Consider the following 19,868-nt stretch of genomic DNA (forward strand, 5'->3'; position numbering starts at 1 on the left):
AATTGGTTTTGGTATTAATTGGTATGTCTCAATCCACAACTCCTATAACTCAAACTGAGTGTGTAACCAATGGAGAAAGACCTGCATGTGCAATAATGAACACACCTCAATAAAGATAAAACGAATATAGAAATAACATCAAACTTAAGTAATGAAAATGCAGACAAGCAGTAGTGGTTAAAAATGGGGTGAGACCAGAACAAACTTTATGTCAGACTATATTTTTGTGAACGATACTATGACCTATAGTCAGTTAAAATTAAAAACAATGTAATAAATATATTTAAACGTCAAAGCTTATTACCATTTCTAAATACGTGAAAAGAATAATTTCATAAAAATGTTTTCCAAAACATTCTCTATGGTATCCTATTTCTGTAGCTGCTAATACATAAATAGGTTCGCCAATGTAAACAACTGATCAGGTCTTTTGTCTTCAATCAAATGAAAATATATAAGATTTCTTGGTGTACTTTTGTCACTCATTTCAATGTCTTCGTGTCCAAACAATAAACCTTCACTTTCCGTGGATGTGTCTGTAAATATACATTTTCAGTATTTCCCTTACAAATATGCAGCCATGCTGACCTTAAAGTTCGACTTTCGACTTATTATGTGATTCCCTTTTAGTATACTATAAATAAACTATTTCATCACTGTCCCTGTGCTCCTGAAATAATAAACTTAGATTTAAATAGGCCTGCTTGTGTATCAGTGTGTATGTAAAACTATACCTTTTACCTGTCTTTAGATGTCTTCTGACAAAAGCAATGGTTAACTGCCATAGTACTAATTCACGGGGAACGTACAAATTAATTAGAAAAATATAAACAGGCCTTTCCATAAACCTATTTGAATTAAGGAATCAGCTTGCTATTTCCCTGTTATATTATTTTCTCTGTGGCATCATTTGCTGTTTCTGTCTGTACTGCATGAACGGGTGTTGCACTTCCTGACTTAGGCTCAGTCTGTAAAGACAGTTCATTAATCTTTACATTTCCCTTGCCAAATATACCGTCTTGGTTATCAGCCTGATGGGGAGCACTGCCTGAAGCCAGCAAAACTAAATCTATGTCCGCCCAGCTTCTGTGACAGAGAAAGACTCTTTGCGGTTCCTACAGTCATTGACTGGACAGCATCTTTTGTAATCAATGACACAACATTACTGGGGTTCCATTTATTTTCAGTACCAGAAGACTTGATCGGACCCTTAAGGCCCACAGTTAATTAGCTTCCGCTGCTAACATATAAGAACGAAGGGATGAATCAATCCAAATTGTACATTTAAGCTACATATTTCTTAGCAATGACTGAATCACTCACGATAATACAGATATCATGCATTGCAACATAACTAACAGGTATACAAATATATTTGAATCTAGAAAAATGCAATATTGGGTTAGCAGTGGTACTTTCCTATCCTTAGAGCACTGCACTACAGACAAATCTTGGTGCTCAGAACACTATTAACACATCTGTCGCTACCATGTGTACCAGCTAGACAAATGAACAACAAATGTTCATAGCCCAACCAACACGTTACCAATGAAATTGCGGAGCACTCTCAATATAGGTCCACTTCTAGCCCCCAAGTATGCCTCTTTTTATAGTCAAAAATATATATGATCATTCCAAAAAATGTATTGTTTAAATCACTTTTTGGCATGTAGATGACTATAGTGCTGACTCAGTAGCATGAACTATGCATTTTCGAATATAGAGTCAATTGTAAAAAATGAATATAGTCTATAATTCTCCCGGAATAAAATCAAGACAGATAGTTTGAAGGTGCTTGATCAGTTTGGGCAGGTGATTCAGGATTTACATGTAGCAGTATTTGATTACTGCCACAAAGGGGTTGATAACACCTTTTGACCAATTGTTCATCTGTGTTGGTTATGTCATTTCTAAATCAGAAATGTTTTGATTTTAGCTTACTACACACAGCAGAATGTTCAGGTATTTTGTTTTTTGGTAAATATTTTGTGAAGGCTTTCTCCAAAGTCACTTCTAGACCAGTCTCTTTACAGGCTACGATATTTGTGGCATTCAGGGTGTCAATGTTAAGAGCATCCTTGATTGTTGAGTGTGTATTTATTGATCCAGAGTGAGCTTTAATAGGTTAGTTTCTAAATTTGTAAGTTGGGGTTTCTTTCTTCGTCTTGACTGATTATGCTGCAGTTGTTTTATTCTTCTGTTATCTATAGGACTCAGTGTAGTTTGTATTTTTGGTGGCAAGGGCGATTTTTTTGTTGTAAGACTGGAGGGTTGAAGGGAGTTGATGTATACTCTGGGGGTCCCTGAGATGTACTTGCCCACTTACCCTTCCATACTGAATAAAGTCAACTCTTGCATTCTCTTTCATCTCTTAATAAATACAAAAATACATATGCAGTCTTTGTAGTGGCGTATAACGGCCTTTTGAATATTGTACTGAATGTTTGCCATTGTTAGAGAGCATTTACTACTCCCGCTAATGTATTTGGGCAATGACGTTGATTGTTGCAGATCCTCCTCCAGATGGAAATAGGTACTCAAACTCAAAAACTTAGTTAAGCATCCATGTAAAATAGTATTCTCTCCCCTATTTAAATGTAGCATCTCCAGAGTGGCTGGGTTTGTATGCCCTGTTCATACAATTATGTTTATGTAACATACATATATAATTGGCTTAATGAAATGCTCACTTAAGACGTTATGTCTTACCTATAGACACATGAATAGATGTACCGTTCAGTATTCTTCACTCATGTAGATACCTCTAACACATTTGTTGTTGGCTACAGCTCATCAATTAATAACGTTCCACACGTGAGCTGTTTGCAGGGCACTTCACAAAGTAATATGTAGATGACTCTGCTGTAAATATTAGTAGAAATTCTTGTGTTAACGTTTCTGGAAGGGCGAGATTTTGATCGATACCTTATCACTATTGATCTAAACCCCGATCTGGTCGACTGAACCTTTGTTGCCTGTCATTGAAGGAAGAAAGTGCCTCTGTTACCAAGCTAGTTCACCCAATAAAGGACCCCGCTCCAAAAGATCACAAACAACTTCTAGCTTTCAAAAGTTTATTGTAAGGATAGGATAAGCTGCAAATACAGGCATCTCAGAATGAGATTCACGAGATACACAGGTCCAACTACATACATGTGCTCTCTGAAAGCCCTCAGACGAGCAACGGAAATTACTAACACAAGTTCTAAGAATAATAAAGCTATCAGCATTGACGCATATCTCTCCTTCATTTAAGTTGGAGGAAAAACGCACAGGTTAGGCTGTCCCTACCCTGCTCTAGATGGTATCCCTACTTAACCAAATCCCAACCTATCAAAGGTGTCAGCAGTGAATGACCCCCAAGGGAAGTCACTCACTCTTAGTCTCTTGGTGAAAACCTATAGTTCTCCAGTCATGACCCCTCTCTGCCTACCCATCCGCTCTCTAAAGGGTCCTCAGGTATCTGCTCTAACTCCACCCAGGGGTGCTGTCCCTAATACAAAACAGTCAACAACATTTGAGACGCCCCTCGTGAGACGCCCCTCGTGAGACGCCCCTCACGTGGTGTAGCTTCTGGCTTTTTCCATGCTGCTTTGTATTGGGCCTCATACGTTGGAGTTGACCTTGCTTCTCAGACTCTTCTCCGGCCCGCTGATACCCCTTAAACATTCCAGAACCCTCCTCCATGTCTGGGCCGTCTACTGAACAGACCTCTATTCATATTATTTATAATCGGATCCTCCCTTTCTCTTGCAGACAGACATCTGCAGCCAAGAACCCAACTCTCATAGACTTCCAAAAAGGTTTGCAACATTTCTCATAATGATTATAGCATTCAACTTCTTCATTAATTAAAGCATGTTAATACTCTTATTCTATTATTCAGTAAACACATCTATAAATCATGGCCCATTAATGCAATGACCAAAACATTATTTCAATCTATGTCGTGAAAAGAAACACCTTCCCCTTCCCTTCTAGCTCTGGCCCTGAGGCCTACCACATTCTGCGTTTAACCACATGCCATCTTACATTTTAACAGCTACACGACATGGATTCAGGAATAATCACATCTAATAAAATCATATAGTGTCACACATTTCTGTATTAGTTCCACTTCTACTTAAATCTCTACATTAGCTATACATTCAGAATATAATTGCAGATACTACTAGCACTCATGGCATTTCTCCTCATGATTTGTGCTTACTACAGGTAAGTGTGATGCACTCATACATTTAGGTCAGTTTGCGCTCTCTCAGTTCCCCCCTTTGATGACCTCTCGGGGTCATCACTAACATTTAAACTGCAGTTATTGCTAGCATAACTTGTCTCTGCGTTTCCAGAGCCCTCAGACTCCTGTACTGATTATCTTGTATGGCAGCCAATCTCTGCAGCTGCTCTCTTTGGGCTCTTTCTGACCTTCTTGCTCTGTACCATTTGAATACCCTCACCAATCCCCACAATATAATCCCACAGATCAATATTATGATGATAGGTTTTAGTATATACCACACAAAGCTTTTGCCTAGGGTGGAAATCCACCCTCCAACTTCACTCATTCCGTGGCCCACCTTTTCCCAGACATTTTCTCTACTCAAGTCTTCGATCTCCTTGTGAATATCAGTTATGTTCCTAATAACTTTCTCAAGGGGCTTCGAATTGTCTGGAATGTAAGTACAACATTCCTGGACCTTCAAAGCCTTACAGACTCCGCCCTCTTTTGCTAGTAGGACGTCTAACGCAAGACGGTTCTGAAGAACCATAGCCCTTATCGATTGCATCTCTCCTTCTACCAGCATTAAGGACTGAGCAGTGCTGGCAGACAACCTGTCGACGACTGTTGCCAGTCGTCTAATTTTAACATCATTAAGGATTAGTCCCAAAAGAGGGAACATAGCTCCAAAGACATCTCCAACCATTTCTGCATCTCCTACATCTCTCCTTCCCCTCGATGATGTCTTGCCCTCAATGATCTCTAAGTCTTGTGCATGATATATTTTGGGGAAGACAATTGCTAGGTAACATGATCCATACCAGTTGTCAGGTAGTCTCACGTAGGCATTTCTTCCACATACAAAATACACATTTGGAATCACTTGCATTCCCTTCAGGAAATCTTTAGTATAGTACTCTATATTGAAAGCATGTTCACAGTCGACTTCTCCCACGTATATATTTTCATAATACGTTTTGGCTCGGTGAAGACATAGCTTTCCTCTCTGCGTCTTATCTAAAGCTATTGGACCACTACTACCCTTTCTCTTGTGTGACTTCTCTTCCTCGGTCCAATCTGTTTTCCATTGTCCTGATTTTTTCAAAATCTTTTGTCTCCTGTAACGATCATCCACCTGCCCTATGAACTTCTTCTCGACTTCTGACACCTTGCATGTCAGGTTATTTCTACGGGCATGTGAAGTATCTAAGGTAATCCAAGGAATGAAGAACTTGGCCAATCTGTCTTCACTCTTCCAGTAGTCCCATTTGTTCATCTGCTTATAATTTGGGACTTCTGGCAACACTGAATCATAGTTGGAGAAATAGTATTCAAAACTATCTCTCTCATAAAATATACTAAGCAATAAGCTACATGTAATGCCATATGTCAGCGGGAGGTGATGATATCTAATGCCTTCATCTACAGACGCCGGCAACTGCATGCAGACGTAACAGTCCTTAACCTCCATGGCATCCACGTATTCATATAAGAGTTTAGCATAAGCATTTGACCTAAAGTCTCCTTGGGACTCATCTACGTGTAACCTGCGGGCTTCTGCAGCTAATAACGCCTTCTCTTGAGTGTTTTCCCTTTTCTCCCCAGCAACAGTGGGTGTAAGCGTTTCTACAGATTTCACATCAGTTACCTTCGCCTCTTCCTCATGTCCCTTTACATAAGAAATTGTTACCACTAAAGCTATCAATATTATCACTCCTACTATTAGTGTACCTATTATACATTTAGCTCTGCGGTTCTGGGTGCCGGCTTCCATTTCGTCAGACAATATGGCTCTCTCTTATCTTGGCACAAAGTTCTTATCTTCTCGTTCCTTTACAGTCTCTTTTTAATCCTTTTGTCTTTAGAATCCACACAACTGGAAGCTGACAACCTTCTTCGCAAAAGTCCTTTAATAGTTCAATAAAGACAACCCTAGCCCTTCTCCATCAACTCAAGGGAAGTTCCCTAATATTCTCTGCTTCCTGGGCGCTAGGTAATCTTCTTTTTCTGCTCGCTTTATTTACAAAGTCCTTTAAGCATCTACTATCAAGTTTGTGCCTGCAGCTTCGATAGCAAAGTTCAGTATTTCCAAACGAAGATTGTGCTCTTCATGGGCTGTTATCGTTGTACCAAAGTCGGGGAATTGCAATTCTGAAAGAAACATATGTTTTAACTTGCTGAGGCGGGGAGGTCTGGGGAGCATGAATGTTAGTGACCCTTCTTGTTCGACTCCGGGTACCAACAGTCGTATTTCCACGGTGACGATGGGCTCAGAACTGGACACCACCACCGCTCGGATCCTCCCTGTCTCCTGTTTCACAGACATTTGTCGCCAGATATGTCCACTCAGGGGTGGAGTATCTTCTGCTAGGCACACGCACTCTTCTTGACCTTCTTCGGTCCGGTGCTTCAGCGCCCTGAACACCTTCTTCCGGGTCTGAGTCTTCTGATATCGGAGGAAGGGTTATCTCTGGAGTTGACCTCAGGCTAGAGCTCCTTCTTTGCGGCCAATTAGCTTCTCCACGTGCCCTTCTACTCCTTCTCCTTCTTGTCTGTTCTCGCTCTCTGTCAGACCTGTCAGTGTCTGACTCGTACTCCCAGCTACTTTCTCCTTCTGTAGCGTCGTCTGTTTCGCTGTTGTACTGACCGTCCTCAGCTTGGTCAGACTCGTTCCCTGCTTCCGCTGGCACCTCTACAGCTTGGCTAGCCCCCTCTATGGCTTCTCGGTCCTCTGTTGGACGTCTATCCGAGAGAGGAGCTGTTTCTTCCAGAGGTGCTGGAACCCTTCGCGTATGTGACGCGTGGATCCAATTGGGCAGGCCTCCCACCTTCACAGCCGTGTTCGTGATCAGGATGATCTGGAAGGGCCCACGCCAACGAACATCCAGGCAGCTTCTTCTCACATGTTTTTTCACCAGGACCCAGTCCCCAGGATACAGGTCATGGCACGGGCCCTGGCACGATGGAACCTCGGCAGCCTGCACCTGAAGGGACACAGAACGAATGGCGTCAGACAGCCCCTTACAATAATCCAGGATCATATCATCTGTGATATTTAACAGTGCAGTAGTTGGGACAGATGGCAGCCTCATTGCTCTCCCCATTAACACCTCATGTGGTGACAACCCCGTTCTTCTGTCTGGGGTACTACGAAGGCTCATGAGGACCAATGGCAGGGCGTCAGGCCAACTCAGGGTCGTTGAGGAGCACACTTTTGCAATTCGGGCTTTGATCGTGCCATTGATCTGCTCCACAATTCCTGAGGCTTCTGGTCGGTAACTGCAATGCAATTTCTGATCTATGTTCAGAGCCGCACAAATCATCTTCACAAGCTCGCTGTTGAAATGCGTTCCCCTATCTGATTCCAAAAAGGCCGGCACCCCGAAGCGCGGAATGAGTTCCCTAAGCAGTAACTTGGCCACTGTGAGGGTGTCGCACCTACGTGTAGGGTATGCCTCAACCCATCTGGAGAATACACAAACAACCACCAGGACATAGCGGAGGCGGTTGCACCTCGGCATTTCAATGAAATCTATCTGCATTCGATTGAATGGACCTCCAGACCTTCCTATGTGACTCAGTGCAACTGGTGTTCTTTTCCCTACGTTCAGCTGCTGACAGGTCACACAACGCTGGCACACTACTTCTGCTGCTATTCTAAACTTAGGATTGTACCAGGTCTGTCTAAACACTCTCAGCATAGCATCTCTCCCTAAGTGTACGGGACCATGTATGAGTCTGGCCATTGGACTCACCATCTCATTGGGCAACACTGCTCTGCCGTCTGCTGAGACCCAAAAATGGGACTCCCCCATTACACATCCTGCCTTTTCCCATGTTTCTTTTTCAAAATCAGGAGCATTTTCTTGCATGTTTGACAGTTCATCCCAAGTATCAACAGTTTCCAATATCATGGCTAATTCAGTCCTTACATTTATTCCACCCACTTCCACCTCTGTGAAAGAGTACCCTTGCTCCGCGCAATACCGCGCAACTTCATCAGCATATCTATTGCCTTTCGAAACGAAGTCCTCATTTCTGGTATGTGCGGTGCACTTTACAACTGCGATACCTGCTGGGCATTGCAACGCCTCTAACAACAGGCGCACAAACTCTCCATTGCGAATGGGAGAGCCTGAAGAGGTCATGAACCCTCTTTGAGACCATAACTGCCCGTAATCATGAACCACCCCATAACCATATTGGCTGTCGGTGTATATGGTGACTCGAATTTGATTGCTTGCCAAGCAAGCACGTGTCAAGGCAATAATCTCGGCTACCTGAGCGGAGTGTACTCCTTCCAGGCACCCAGCTTCCACAACTCCAGTAATTGTATAAACAGCATAAGCTGCTCTCAACTGCCCAACTTCGTCTCTTACACATGAGCCATCGACAAAGAAAATTTCGTCTGGGTCGGTCAGTGGCTCATCTACGATGTCGGGTCTGGGTTTGGTGCATAGTTCAGTCACATCGAGGCAGTCATGGTCTGTACATTCATCATCATCCTCGATATCATTTGGGAGTGGCATCAAGGTGGCAGGGTTCAAAACAGAGCATCTCTTGAGGGTCACATTCTCTGCAGCAAGAATAACTTGCTCATAGCGCGTGAGCCGGCTGTTGGTCAGATGCTGTGTTTTGGTCCTGGTCATCAACAGTTCAACAGAATGGGGCACGCACACCTCTAACGGGTGCCCCATGACGATATTTTCACATCTCTCAATGCTGACACCCGTTGCAGCAACGGATTTGAGACATCCGGGCAACGCTGCGGCTACTGGGTCTAAAGTAGCCGAGAAATAAGCAACTGGTCTGCGGGCATTCCCATGGATTTGGACTAACACAGACAACGCGCAACCTTCTCTCTCACAACAGTAAAGCAAAAATGGTTTATTATAATCAGGCATTCCCAATGCCGGAGCACGACACAGGTCCTCTCGCAGCTGTAGGAATGCCATCAAACAGTCTTTGTCCCATGGTACCGGATCGCTCACCTCCTTGTGCGTCAGTTTTTGCAAGGGCTTTGCTTTCAGTGAAAAGTTCGCGATCCACTGTCGGCAATAACCCACCATCCCTAGGAACATCCTGACCTCTCTCTGTGTCTTAGGCGCATTCATTTTCATGATCGCCTCTATTCTGTCTGGTGACACCTTTCGCTTGCCTTTCTCTATTCTGTGTCCCAAGTACTGCACTTCTGTCAGGCAGTACTGCAACTTTCCCGGGGACACCTTGTGCCCATTGGCAGCTAGGTGATTTAACAAAGCAATGGAGTCCTCCCTGCAAGCTTCTTCTGTTTCTGACGCCACGAGGAGGTCGTCTATGTACTGGACCAGAACTGACTTCTGGGGCAGCACTAGACTTTCAAGATTTTTCTTCAAAAGCTGGTTAAAGATCGATGGGCTCTCTGTATACCCCTGAGGAATACGACACCATGTTAGGACGCGACCTTCCAGCTTAAATGCGAAAAGAAAATGGCTTTCTTCGTCCAGAGGGATCGAAAAGAAAGCCTGACAAAGATCAATCACAGTGAACCACTCAGCTTGGAATGGAATCTGAAACAGTATCACTGATGGATTCGGTACCACTGGACAACACGAAACGACTATGTTATTAATCTTTCGAAGGTCCTGTACTATCCGAAATTTCCCATTTGGTTTCTGCAGACCCATAATCGGGGAGTTGCATGGACTACCCACGATTTCTTTCAGTATTCCCTGTTTAATCATGGACTCGATCACGGGTTTTATGCCTGCAATCGTTTCTGGAGTCAATTTATATTGGGGTGTTCTTGGGAACTCAGCATGCGGTTTCACTACAATTTTCACTGGGTCCACCCCTTTGACCAATCCTATCTCTTCCCCAGTGAAATCCCATACTTCTGGTGCCACTGTCTCTCTCAAGTCCCAGGGGAGCTCATCTACTGTCAAAGTAGGGTACAGCTCCACGCATATTCTTGAGTTTGCAACTTTGAAGTCTGCGTCATCATCATTGGTCAATACCTCCACTCCCTGAGGTGTACAGTATATAGTACAATTCAATTTACACAACAGGTCTCTCCCTAGCAGACACACAGGACTTGAATCGCAAACCACAAACTGGTGCTCATCGCTGTACTTCCCTATTTTCACCTGTACTGGTTCTGTCAATTGGCTGGTTATTCTCCTGTTTGCGACCCCCACCACTTGTATGGTCTCTCCAGACATGGGCAGGTCTGGAACTGCAGCTGATCTGATCGTGGATCTAGTGGCTCCTGTGTCCACCAGAAATGTCGTGGGGCACCCTGCTACTTCTGCTTCGACATAGGGTCCCCTCTGGTCCACCTCCAAGGCTGCCCCGAGGGTGCAGTCTTCTCTTTCCACTCTCTGTCCGGTTAATGGGTCCACATAATAGCACTCTTCTCCTTCTACAAACAGGGGCATCTGTCTATAGGTCTTACCCATAGTCCCTACTCGAGGAGGTTGCGGGAACTGGGCTCGGGGAGGAGCCCCCCCCCCTTTGAGCACCTTTCCCTGGTATGGCGTCACCCCTCTTGTAGGCGCGCTCTGGACCTCTTCCTCCTCTATCTCTTGTTCTCCTATCTCTACATTGTAGGGACACTCGCGTTTCCAATGCCCCACCTCGTTACACTGGTGGCACCTAGTCGTTTTCTTCAAGGCAGCTATGTCTAATCTGGGTCTAAAGGTGGAACTCTCCTCATTGCCCTTGTTCTGACTGTACTGCTTCTTTCCTCCTGTACCTATTCCTTGCTGCTGTTGCTGCTGTCCCCCCTTTCCTGCTGCCTGCATCTGTACCACCATCAACTTTTCTTTTAGTTTCTTAGCCTTGGAGTCTATCTCATCACAGCAGTACCTGGCATACCTCAGTATTTCGTCTAGGGGTTTACTTTGCCAACAAATCGAGTGTTGCTGAATCATTAAACTAATATCCGGTCTCAGTCCCAGGACGAACTTGGACACGAATTGCCCTATGTCTTTTGGATCCATTACATCCAGGCCGCTATACTGTTTAAACGCCTTCAGCAATCTCTCGTAATATTCGTGGACGGTCTCTTTGGGTTCCTGTCTGGTTCGGTCTATTCTGACCCAATCTATGTCTTGCATTGGCACTTTCTCTTTCAGCCAAGTCATCACTCTCTCGAATTTTGCCATCACAATCTCGGACGGCCCATTAGTCTTAGCATCTCTCTCCGGCTCCGTTGTGGGCCACTCAGCGCTAACCTTGCATGCTGTCCACAGATCTCCTGGTACTACAATGTCGAACAGCGTGTTCAGATCTATCCATAGGACCTTTGAGATTTTTACAAATCTCTCGACTTGCTTGTACCACTCCACTGGGTTTTCCCGCAATTTGGGGAAGGAGGTGGTAAAAGCAGCTAAATCTCCCCTACTCCAAGGGACATGCACATAGTTCCCATTGGCGACTTCTCGCAAAGGGTATGCTTCTATTCCCTGCAGCCTTCCTGGTGTCGTCCCAAGCGTGCTTCTCCTGACGGTCCCTTTCTTGGACCACCTCTCTTCCCACTTATCTAGTGCCCTCCATGTCCTTATTCCAGTGATCAGTTCCCTTATGTGCGTTTTCAGCCCAATCGTTCTCCTCTCATCTAGGTCTCGATCTGTGTAATGTAGCCTGTGGTTACCCTGTAATGCTTTGGTTCTTGACAGGTCCACCATATATTTGCCTGCTAGTTCGACTAACTTCTCATGGATTGCTCTCGCTTTTCGAGTGATGTCCTTTGCCATATACAGTATTTCATCCTGCTCATACATTTCCATTCTTTCTAAAGGCAGGGTACCATCTATCATGTCATCCAGGTCTGACCTTAAGCTGGCGACATCGAGTCTCTTAGCTTTTATCTCAGCTCGCAATATGTCTTTCGAAGGGGGCTCACTGGTCTCCCTACCATCCCAACTCCGAGCTCTACGTTTGGGCTCGGGAGAGTTAATGAGTGCTCTCCCTTGCTCCCATCTCTCCAGGTCCCATGCTCGGCCATCCGATCTTGGAAGGTGATGGAACACGGGCCTGTTACCCCCACTCTTGCTCTGCCCACTCTCTCCTGCTTCTCTCCTTTCACCATACTCCTCTCTGTTATTTTCCCTTTGGTCGCTACTCTCCCTTTGCCTAGTATCGCTCAGTATCCGATACGATCCTTCCTGGTTCCCCATATTCCCTGGGCTGCGCTCATTTCCGTCATCACAGGGACTATGGTGCGACCTCTCACAACTCCCATTCTGTTCTCTGGTGCCGGGCACACAGTGTGGACACTTAAAGCTGTTTCTGTACTCTTGCGCTCTCCTCTCCCCTTCACTGAGTATTGGGCACGCCACCCCTCCACTCCCGGGGCCCCCGTTTTCCAGGTCTGTTCTATTCCCACTCCGGGCCCAATGGGTGACTCCCCTACTATCTCTCTCTCTCCCGTCCCACTCCGGGTTGCTCTCCCCCGCCCCGCAGTGAGTCCGAGCTCTGCTGTCCTGACTTTCCCTTTCAGCTTCTGCAGCTATGATGCTCTTGTGAGCCTCCACTGCCTCATCCCACTTCTTCATGTACTCATTTAGCTCTTGAAAGGATTTTCGTCCAGATCCCCTCAGATCCACTGGCCATCTAGGGCCCCCAGGGTCCCCTCCTGGATCCCCTGCTGTGTGCATCGGGGTGCTCCACTCTCTTGGTATCGGCATCTGACTTGGGGAATTAATCGTATCGTTCCTCCTTGCCGTCCCTGCTCTTTCTCTGTCCTTCCGTACCCGTTCTTCCCCTCTTGCTCTTTCTTGGTCATATATCGATATTATAGGACCTATGGTAACCGGTACCTGTAGTGCATCTGGTAATGCGTAGGATGTGGCGCTCTCCGTTTCCGGCGCTCTTTGTACCACAAACCTCCCGACTACCTGTTGCACCTGACTAGGCTGGGACAGCTCTTTCTTTGCCTCAGGATCCCACTCTGAACTGGGAAGCGGTCCATGCTCTCCTGCATTGCCCCCCTTTTCTCTTTCACTATGCTCGACCTCTCCCCCTGCTCTATTATACGGGGGTGGCCTGTCTGTCAGTAATCTGTTTATCAGGCTGTCCTCTGTTTCGCTCTCATCATCTTCTTCTAGGGGGCTTTTATTACCGGGCACCTCTAACACTGGGTACAGTTTATTTACTTCCATGTTATGCACTCTCCATCTTTTAGCATCCGCATCCCACCTGGCATCCTGCACTGCCCTTACCGATCGTTTCACCCTTTCTTGTCGTCTGTTCATATTCTTTTCATGCGCTGCCCTAATCCATGCATCAAGAGCTTCAAACTGGGTCGGTCTAGGCAAGGGTCTCATTGAGGTCATGACTGATTTTAATCGATGTAACACCTCTAATCTGAACGTCCCGTACTTCGGGAACGTCAGTTCCTCATTTCCTTCCGTAATCTTACTCCACTCTGATATCCAAAGGATCGTATGCAACCCAACATTCACTGCCATGTAACGAGCCGGCGTACCCTCCGGCGGGGCTTCTTCCCCTTCATACGATCCCCGCTTCTCTTTTTTAAACGCCGCTCTCAGCCATTTAAAACACTTCATAATTATGCGCACAATATCCAGCCTCGCTACTCTGTTTACTTCCTGATGACAATCCACCAATCCTGTCGCGGCTTTGCTAACTTGGCCTATCGCAGCGCGGTCTTTCTCCGGTCGGCCAATCACAGAGCGACACTTTCTGACGTCTTTGCTAGCTGGCCTATCACAGCGCGGTCTTTCTCCTGTCGGCCAATCACGTCGCGACACTTCCTGACGTCTCTTTTCTCCGCTTCGCAGCAGCACCCCTCCTTTCTCAACTCGTCTCCCGGTCATGCATGCGTCCCATTCATACACCGAAAAATGACTACTTCCGACCAAGCGGTCACTTCCCTCGACTGTACGTCCACAGTCTATATGTAATTGTCAACACAACTGACGAAATGTCTATCGTCTCTCTGATAGGTTGCTTACACACACAGTAACTTCCGACCAGCGTCCGTTACTCACGCACTCACTCTTACGTTCCCCCTATCTCGGTCTTTCGGGTGATCAATGGTACCTCATGACCCCCTTCACACTATTTGACAATTACTCTGGGTGTCCGATACACCCGAACCACTTAAGCTCTCACTTAAGATTTCCACCGGTTGCGCGCGCTCACAACCTGTTCCACAGTCACTCTACAGACATTCCAACTCCGCCAGACATTACAACATAGATACAATACAAAAACACCGCAATCTAACACGCATGACCCTTTATACTCACTCTCGACCGATACTGCTGCTTTTTCTGTCTCACGTCATCCGGATCTTCTTCGGCGGGCGGTTCTTCCGATCATCGATTTCTAGGGGCCTTGGGGTAAGCTAACCTGGCCTAGGTCACCGTCCTCAAGAAGGCAACCATCCTCTATAGCTACCAACTGGAAGGGCGAGATTTTGATCGATACCTTATCACTATTGATCTAAACCCCGATCTGGTCGACTGAACCTTTGTTGCCTGTCATTGAAGGAAGAAAGTGCCTCTGTTACCAAGCTAGTTCACCCAATAAAGGACCCCGCTCCAAAAGATCACAAACAACTTCTAGCTTTCAAAAGTTTATTGTAAGGATAGGATAAGCTGCAAATACAGGCATCTCAGAATGAGATTCACGAGATACACAGGTCCAACTACATACATGTGCTCTCTGAAAGCCCTCAGACGAGCAACGGAAATTACTAACACAAGTTCTAAGAATAATAAAGCTATCAGCATTGACGCATATCTCTCCTTCATTTAAGTTGGAGGAAAAACGCACAGGTTAGGCTGTCCCTACCCTGCTCTAGATGGTATCCCTACTTAACCAAATCCCAACCTATCAAAGGTGTCAGCAGTGAATGACCCCCAAGGGAAGTCACTCACTCTTAGTCTCTTGGTGAAAACCTATAGTTCTCCAGTCATGACCCCTCTCTGCCTACCCATCCGCTCTCTAAAGGGTCCTCAGGTATCTGCTCTAACTCCACCCAGGGGTGCTGTCCCTAATACAAAACAGTCAACAACATTTGAGACGCCCCTCGTGAGACGCCCCTCGTGAGACGCCCCTCAGGTGGTGTAGCTTCTGGCTTTTTCCATGCTGCTTTGTATTGGGCCTCATACGTTGGAGTTGACCTTGCTTCTCAGACTCTTCTCCGGCCCGCTGATACCCCTTAAACATTCCAGAACCCTCCTCCATGTCTGGGCCGTCTACTGAACAGACCTCTATTCATATTATTTATAATCGGATCCTCCCTTTCTCTTGCAGACAGACATCTGCAGCCAAGAACCCAACTCTCATAGACTTCCAAAAAGGTTTGCAACATTTCTCATAATGATTATAGCATTCAACTTCTTCATTAATTAAAGCATGTTAATACTCTTATTCTATTATTCAGTAAACACATCTATAAATCATGGCCCATTAATGCAATGACCAAAACATTATTTCAATCTATGTCGTGAAAAGAAACACCTTCCCCTTCCCTTCTAGCTCTGGCCCTGAGGCCTACCACATTCTGCGTTTAACCACATGCCATCTTACATTTTAACAGCTACACGACATGGATTCAGGAATAATCACATCTAATAAAATCATATAGTGTCACACATTTCTGTATTAGTTCCACTTCTACTTAAATCTCTACATTAGCTATACATTCAGAATATAATTGCAGATACTACTAGCACTCATGGCATTTCTCCTCATGATTTGTGCTTACTACAGGTAAGTGTGATGCACTCATACATTTAGGTCAGTTTGCGCTCTCTCATTTCTTTCTTCATTTTTCGAATTTTTTATTCTGAGTTGAGAGCAGAAACAAGGGTATTCATAACTACAATGGGTTTTGCTGTTTTTACACCCCTGCTTATACCCCTTGTTAATTTTAATCCGTACACTAAACTAAGGGTGTCTTTGAAGAGGGCTGCTAGCGGACAATCTAAATCAAGAACCAAAGATAAAAATATAAGACGATTCACAGAATAATCACATTTGTGTGCAGTCATTCAACAACACTTCAGTCTGCTTACGTAATCAACCATTTTGGGAAAATACCTGCCACAGAGCACGCTTATGGAAATAGTCTCCCATCATCATTTACTGTACGCAGGGCTGCTCATGGCGCTAAACATTAGGAATCTGAAAGATGTGGTGGTGTCCTCGTCCTCCACAGAAACAAATTAAAGTTCCACTGTGGTTCAGCATTTAGTTATTTGGAGCCCAATTCAGAAATGGATTTTCTGCCAACCATATGTATTTACGACCTTAAATATCTATATTTACACTGCCAGGCGTTCCTGAAGGGATTCCTGGCGCGCATTAATGGATTTATCATTGCAGAGTTCTCCACCAGGGGTGCACAGTTGGTTTTACAAGGCATGATTTGCCATGCAAGCTTTTGAACACTGATACACGTTCTTTAGTGAGCATTCTCCCCATGGAAATGGTTGGAATATGTTCCCTTCAGGATGGTAATGGGGGCAGATCATCTCCAAATTTAGTGGTGTGCAGGGGAAGTCATTTCTCCATTGGGGAAAATGGTTTCCCTGAAGAGAAAAAAATGCATTTGCACAGGATCTCCCTTCTTCCTGATCTTAAGTCTACCCTGCACAGATTTCCACACTTGGCTAATAAGAGCCCACTGTAGATGTCACATAACATTCCCAGTAGCGTCTCTGGAAACCTGCACCTGGTGCAGTTTTACAGATGGCCTCTAGGAATCGTTATGACCTGGCATACACGCACTTTCACTTTTTGTTTTAATTGGACACTATATTTTCTGTTCCTGAGACCTGCCAGAAAGCTAACTCAGTTCACTGTGTGGAGTACATAGTCAATTGCAGCACCAACTCTCTAAGAATGAAGATGTCTCCTTTCTTCTGCAACCTCGTTTTAGGGCCCTACTACAACTCATTATGACTCCTGAACCAGGGAGTAGGGGTGCCTCTTGTGTTGGGTCCATATAACTCTTCTTACACCACTGCTTCATGTAGAGGTTTGAGTAAGGAGATCAGATTCCCTCGGACCCTAGACATGCTCCTCTCTGCTACCCTTCGTGTTCTTGTAACCTTTTATGGCCCCATTCCAGCGGGTCAGGAATAGCGCATCAGTATTTCCACTCCTGACATTACTAATTACACAGGTATTGGTCATTTCAGGAATGGACAAATCTGAGGTACTCTGAGTTTGTCATCAAGAGTCCCCTAGACATATTATTGCAGGAATTGAGAATATGTCCTCAGTTTCTTGAGGTAATTGTCCATTTTTGGCCGTTTTCTCACCTGGAAATTACACCAGATTTTTAGCTGCAAACACAGTTTGCACTTAATTAAAAATTACACCTTAATTGTGATTGGACTTAAGAATTGTTTAGAATTGTGGTACATATTCGGTTCGATTTATGTGTCATGTATGCCATAAGCACAGTGCTTGGTTGAACACTTTTGTACATACATAATGCTACATTTGTGCAGGTGTGCAGGTGGTTGTACTTAGTGGCTATCATTATTTGGCTTTAGGAATCAAGACTTATTTTCATAATCAGACCATTAGCCAAGAAGAGCAAGAGAGAGAGAAGCAGAAACTGGAGTCCAGTGAAGGAAGAGAAGGATAGGGCAAGAATGACAAAGGGAGAGAGAGGGGATTAAAAAGAACCTGCAGAAGTGGGAAGAAAAAACCGAAAGTTTGGGTTGGTGGAAGAAAGAGGCATGCAGTGGAATCAAGACTAGATAGCCTTGGCATTTGGCACTCACAGCTTTAAGAAGCACAGACTGTAGGCTTCGAAGGAATATTTTACACCCTCGCACTTATGGTTTTTGCCTGTTAAGCACAGACGAAACACTAAACTATAGGTTTAGATACTCTATGAATAGTTAAACACATCACAAGCTGTGTTCAGAAACTGAGGTTTGGTATCTCTATAGGAACTGTGACTGAATCTTAAGTGGACACGAACACCCCTTCTCCCACCCAAACACACACTCTTTCTCTTGTCTGTTTCTCTGTCCCACTTTTCCATCTTCTCTTATAAGTGTACTTAATAAAAATCTTATTCCTGCATTTCAGATGACAAGAGAGATGTTGTTTTCCTAATTGATGGCTCCAGAAGTGCATCCCCAGAGTTCCCCTTCATCCGTGATTTCATCAGAAGGGTAGTTGACAGCTTGGATGTGAGCTCCGACAAAGCGCGGGTGGCTGTCATCCAGTACAGTGAGGACCCCAAGGTAGAGTTCCTGCTCAACACCCACTCCAATAAAGCGGAAGTGCTGAGCGAGGTGCAGCGGCTAAGCCCTAAAGGTGGGAGGGATCTTAACACTGGTGCAGCACTGGCTTACGTCTCAAAGAATATCTTCACACGGCCATCTGGGAGTCGCATTGAGGAAGGTGTGCCACAATTTCTGATCCTACTCAGCTCAGGATCCTCCAATGATGACATCGATGAGGGTGTGCTCCAGGTGAAACAAAGTGGTGTGGCATCCATGGTGGTTGGCAAGAATGTAGATGATGAGGAAATGAAGACGATTTCCCTGGGTCCTGAGTATGCCTTCTCTGTGTCCAACTTCCGTGAGCTTCCTGGATTGACGCAGAGGCTGGTGACACCAGTGAATTCCCTATCAACTCAACAGATCAGAACTATAATTACGGAGTCAACATTACCTGTCCCGGGTAAGTCTGCTTACATCTTTCTTAGGCTCTTGGTCTGACCAAGCTTAGACCACCTTTCTAACATTCGTATTTGCTTACAAACAACTAGAAACCTATAAGCTGTATTTTGTAGGTCGGTTGCCCTATACTACTTGGTTTTATTGGAATATTCCCTTATTTTCTGGTACCTTAATTGTATCACCCAACATAGATGAACGTTTTGCAAATAAGGCTTCCTGTACGCACTCTAAACATTACCTGATTTCTTCTATTCTTTAGCTCCTGCTACCTAGGTGAAGATGATCTGTAAAATATTAAAAGCCAAGTCTAGCAAGCCATTTCAATTCAACTTTCTAATTAACTCAATGTATCTTTGCACTACTGCCACCTGTGGTCCTTACTTATAATTCCTACATCCACATCTCCCAATATTGCAATGCTCGTGTTTTTTTTAGTCATCTTGACTTCACAGTTTTTTTTAAATACTTGATTTTTAAAAATGGCAAAGTAGAGAAATGCATGAAGAAATTGTTATAGGCTCTGCTATATCACCTCCAAGGTAAAAGCTTAGGCTTCTGCCCAATGGTAGTCAAGGCAGATGTCGTGTTGGAACTCCTGCCTCATTGCTCAAGGCTTAAGGTGAGGGCGGAGGCCCCTGTGACAGTAAATTAAACACACGTGATAGTCTCCCTGTGTTGTCACTTGTGAACATGTGAGTGAACCCTCAACTTTATGGGGGCATACCTCATGAAAATGTAGCCTTGAATTTTGAAAGAAGTTTATGGATCCCACCAGTGAAAGGTCAGACCTTGCTCTCAGAAAGAGGTCAACATTGTATTGTTCTTGTCTCACTAGTGGAACACTATTGCTCGCCCCTTTTCTCTCCTGCACATGTGGGGAAGGATTACTCAGTGCTCTGTAATCCCACTTCTAACGTGGATTCTAGCTTTCTGAGCAATGGGACGATGTGTGAGACCCTTAACATATGAAGACGCCAGCGAGGCTC

The 19,868-nt window shown here is 44.8% G+C and overlaps 1 protein-coding gene across 1 annotated transcript in view; it reads left to right on the forward strand.

Annotated features, from left to right (window-relative positions):
- COL6A3 (collagen type VI alpha 3 chain) overlaps positions 1 to 19,868 on the forward strand; it is a 261,122-nt gene that overhangs the window by 104,410 nt on the left and 136,844 nt on the right. The window contains exon 9 of the mRNA XM_078681366.1: positions 18,284 to 18,883. Coding sequence (XP_078537492.1) covers positions 18,284 to 18,883 — 600 coding nt within the window. The remainder of the gene's footprint in view (positions 1 to 18,283; positions 18,884 to 19,868) is intronic.

This window comes from Lissotriton helveticus, chromosome 3_1 (genome assembly GCF_964261635.1).
Source record: "Lissotriton helveticus chromosome 3_1, aLisHel1.1, whole genome shotgun sequence".
NCBI lineage: Eukaryota > Metazoa > Chordata > Amphibia > Caudata > Salamandridae > Lissotriton > Lissotriton helveticus.